Consider the following 4656-nt stretch of genomic DNA (forward strand, 5'->3'; position numbering starts at 1 on the left):
AAGCTGTGTGTTACAAGTTATCTGCTCTCCATTCCTTGTTCTGCTGTAGGGAGAGGGGCAGGTATAATTTAGGAAGGCAGAAAACAGGAAAACGAGGAGAATACAGAATGAGGACTATTTAGAAGGGTCAGACGTAACACAGGCTCGCATAGTCTGCCCTACTTTTCCTAGACAGTAGACTACATTAGCACAGCTACTGAATAGTGGGACTCTTAGGTGGAGTGTGTGGGGTGGTTCCCTGCAAATTTAATTTCCTTTAACTTAAAACATAAAGAAAGTAGAAGAGGGACTATTTAGAACATGCGTTTTACTATCCCCTCCCTGATTAACATCCCAAAATGCTGACAGATTAAATCATAATTTAAAGCAAAAGTTTCCTCAGTTGGATTTGCTTGGAGCAAAACCTCATCAGCCTGCTGGCTCTGTGGTCTCCATCATGCTATCTACTGGGAGGGCTGGCTGTCAGTTTTAGGAGGGCTTGGCCCACATGCAGCAGCCGTTCACAGGGTCACTGAGCTGAGGCGATGAGAAGACCATTAGCGACCCCGCTTGAATGGTTTGGGGAACTACAACCCCCACTGAGCCAAGAACAAGAGGGTTTATTATGACTCAGGCTATAACCCTCAGAGTTTTCTCTTGAATGTATGAAGAAACGCCTCATTTAATGCAACTCCTGGATTTTTATTCGTTTTCAAAGCTATACCAGGACTAACATTACACGCACAGCCAAACTCAACTATAATATATCCCTGCAGGGACTTTGTGATATTTAATGATGGTTTTGTAAAGCATAAATGTATTATACCTACATAAACCAGTTGGATACAGATACCACAGCAGACTATAAAGCGAACTAACCGAAGATTTTCCAGCAGTGGTAGGCTTCTTTAACTTATTTTTGCAGCTACTTTTTGCAGCATATTTAGCTGTAAAAATGACGTAGTATAATGTACTTGTCAAGTATAACTGCAGTAAAACGAGGTTACTCACTATATTTTCGTAAGAACTACATTTCACAGTGGTTATAGGGCTATTTTGGATGCTATTTCCTGGGTAAATCATCATAACATCGTTGTATCCGACTTTTCGTTTCCTCTACAGCGCACAGTTAGCTGCACTGGAAGTTTCTGGAAAAGCTAGAGTTGAGGGGAGACAGAAGGTAAACTTCCTCTGTGTGCTGCCACGTCTGAGCCCAGTCCCAGCCCAACTTCCTCTGGAGCCCACGTAGCTTAAAGGACGGCGGCGGAGGAGAGGAATAAACTTGAATTAATTAACGGTAAACTTCAGCAAACACGCCTTCATTCTTTCTTTCCTTTTCGCCGAGTAGGGAATCATAACAGGAGTCGGCTGAAAATGAGACAACAGATGTTTCCCGTCACTGCTGTCACCGGTTATAGGCAAAAATCAATGAGTCGGGGGTTTGTAAGGCAACATAGGAAAACGCGGATTTACTCCTTTCTCCTTTTTATCTACTTTTTTCAGTCCTAGACTCCTTTGAAACTTCATCTAATTGTCACACTCTGGTTTTTTGCGCAGCGGGTGAGATAATAACCATGTTGCTAAGAGGGGAGGAATTTACAAAATCAAGTTTACTGCTGTGGCACTGTGGGAACAGGGGGCTGCTGTTTGCACATGTAGTAGTTTTAAAGCAAAGAGGGAACCCTTAGGCTGTTTATATTGCTTTATCTCAAATATGAACAGTGCTGTAACAGCATGAGTAGCTATTATACTGTAAAAAATGTGTCAGAAGATGTTTAATGAATGGTGCTGTATTATAAATGAGATGGATGCAGTCTCATTGTCATACACACATAAATAGTGTATCTAGTGGAAGCAGATCTTTATACTGACTCCCTCCCTGTGCTCTCCTGCAGGTCTGCCATGCTGCCCAGGCTCCCTGTCTATTTCCTTATTTCTCTACCAGTCCTCCTGGTGCTGGGCAGCAAAACCAATTCATCCAAGAAGAGCACTGCTGCCCCTGCCACCGCTGCACCCCGCCCGCCCCCGCCCCATGACCCCAGCTGGGCTCTGGGTCTGCGTCTGTACCAGGCCCTCCGCTCTGACTCAAGCGCAGTAAACACTCTCTTCTCCCCTCTGCTTGTGGCCTCCTCACTTGGAGCTCTGAGCGGAGGCTCAGCTGGCGCCACTGCCAGCCAGCTCCAAGATCTCCTCAAGACCCCATCTTTAGCCAAGCCTGGAGCCAAGGCTGGAGAGATTCTGTCCGGGGCGCTGAAGAGCTTCACTGAAGCTAATGGGACCAGCTTCCACCTACATAGCTCCTCAGCTGTGTTTTCCAAGCAAGCTCCTTCGGTCAGCCCGGCCTTTGTTAAAAATAGCCAGGCCAAGTTCAAACTGCAGCACAAACCACTGGGGAAAGGAGACTCCAAGGCTGACCTGAAGCAGCTCCATACCTGGGCTAAGGCTGGGCTCGGCGGGCTGGAGAGCGCTCCTTTAGAGGGTGAAATCAAGGCTAAGGCTGGAGCTCTGATAGTGGCTAATGCCCTGCGCTTTAAAGGTGAGTTGTAAGTGTGTACAGAAAATACAATACACAGGTGTCCCTGTCTGCACTCAGCTTCACATGCTAACTTTGGTTTGAGATCACAAAATCTTGGAAAACGTAGAGCTGATAATGGAAAACCATTATAAACATACTACTCATGTCTTGACTGTTGTCAAAAACAGTCTTGACAGTCATCCTATATCAAGAAACTGCACCCAGCTGCTGCCTGAATGTTTAATAATGGCCAGCAACCAATGGCATAACTGGTTGGCTTTAGCTGTTTTTTTTTTTAACAGAAGCAGCTAGGCTGGGCTGCTGAAACAGATTAGTGTGCTATGTAATTGTGGAGTCATTTGTGATTATGCAACGTCTCTGTATTGAGCAGAACACATTATTGGAGTTATTTTCTGCACTGGATGTAAAGTGTTAGAATATTAAATGGCATGCACACGCACAATTTTCCACATTCAGACAGCACTGAGAGCCTATACCACAGTTTGCCCACTACAATGTGTGTGCCAGCATGCCCACCTGTGTGTTGTGTGTTGTGTGTGTTGTGTGTGTGTGTGTTTCTGTGTGCGTGCATGCGGTGGATTCCAGCTGGTGGACACGGCAGATAAAGGATGATTCTGGGGTCTATCACTGAGAGCTTATTCATCTTCCATTGGGGGGTGATGTGTCATCTTAAATAATTGAGTAACAAGTGTCCAGACTCTCTCCCTCGGTGTCATGCCTAACATCTGTGCTTGGAGCGCTCCAAGTCTGCGTCGGCACAGCTTGGCTCAGATCTGCTCTTTGTGACGGTCTGCAGTGGTGGAAACTAGTCAACGTTTCAGTACAAATGCAGTCATTTAGAAACCCCATCTGCGATTTTACAATCGCGTCCCAAAAACATATCCATATTATCCTTATCTGAAGTTAATTGTTCATCGTTGTACCCTTTAAAAAGTAGCATTTAAGGTTAGAGAGTTAAATTCATGTTATGAGGCTGTTAAAGGGAGTCAGCATTTGTACAACTAGATTTTACTTCACCACAAGTCAAAGAAATAGCTTATTTTCATTTTTTCTGATAACTTTTCAGAATTTAATCTACATCTCTCTCTTTTCTCCGAGCCCAGCCAACGTTCGTGCGCCCGCTGACGTCGGATCTCATTTTTGTTTGCCGTCTCCGACAAAAGAGGACGACGTGTTAAATATATCCTTCCATTTCACTTGTTCTTTTTGTGGCGTTTTTTGTCTCTGTTTTTGTGCTTTTGTCATTGTTTATCGCGGTCTAATCTACCCCTGCCTCCTCTTCCTCTTCTTCCCACATGTCTCCTGTTCACATCCCTTATCTGTGTCTATCTGTCTCTATTCCTTCTGTTCCCTCCTGCAGGTATTCTTTTTCTTTTTCTTTTATTAGGCGCAAAGAAGGAAAGGCTGCCGAAGTGAAAACAGGTTGCCAACAGATAGACAGCCCTCAGAAAATAACATCCCCTGACAGACTATACATTGATAAGCAATTTAATTATTTTTTCTTTGTTTGATGTTTTGACTTCATTACCAAATTAGTTTTTCTGTGAACCGACCCACGTTGGGCGGTTCATTAATTTTGTGGAAGAAATATACAAATTAGATTATACAGCAGATTGTGGCACACAAATTAGATTACGGAAAATTGGATTCCTTTAGTTTTGATTCATAATTTGAAAGTAGTCGATAGTTTTGCTTCTTGCTCTTACCAGCTGCCTCTGGTTTGTTGTAACTTTTTTTTTTTATTTGTCTTTGATTTTAAGGTCCTAAGGCAATTCATAGTGTGTGATAATGTAATGGTTGTTGGAATTTCTCTTGGCGCTGAACAGGCATCTGCTTCCTTGCCCGTTTTTTGTTTGTTTCACTTTCATTCCCTTTAGTTAATTATTGAAGGGGAGAATTAAAAAAAAAACAAAACCCAAAACTCGTAGCTGTCCCTCCTTCCCTGGGCTGTGCACAGCATTCAACACAAAGGGAAGGTTGGGGGCAATTAGTAGTGGAACATGTTTATAGTGGAGAGATGTTAAAAGCAAAGAGAATGGCACGAGGACTGCAGAGAAAGAACAGTATGAGGAGAGATTTCTGGGTGGGAAGGGGACAAAGAGATGCAGAGTAAAAGAGACGGGAGGAAAGTAGAGAGGGAA

General features: G+C 43.7%; 1 protein-coding gene across 1 annotated transcript in view; it reads left to right on the forward strand.

The window, feature by feature from the left end:
- Positions 1-562: 562 nt before the first annotated feature.
- Positions 563-4656, forward strand: part of serpinh2 (serine (or cysteine) peptidase inhibitor, clade H, member 2) — a 19605-nt gene continuing 15511 nt past the window's right edge. The window contains exons 1-3 of the mRNA XM_067579629.1: positions 563-877; positions 1102-1276; positions 1875-2515. Of these exons, the coding sequence (XP_067435730.1) occupies positions 1882-2515 (634 nt within the window). The 5' untranslated portion in view covers positions 563-877; positions 1102-1276; positions 1875-1881. The remainder of the gene's footprint in view (positions 878-1101; positions 1277-1874; positions 2516-4656) is intronic.

This window comes from Thunnus thynnus, chromosome 22 (genome assembly GCF_963924715.1).
Source record: "Thunnus thynnus chromosome 22, fThuThy2.1, whole genome shotgun sequence".
Lineage (NCBI taxonomy): Eukaryota > Metazoa > Chordata > Actinopteri > Scombriformes > Scombridae > Thunnus > Thunnus thynnus.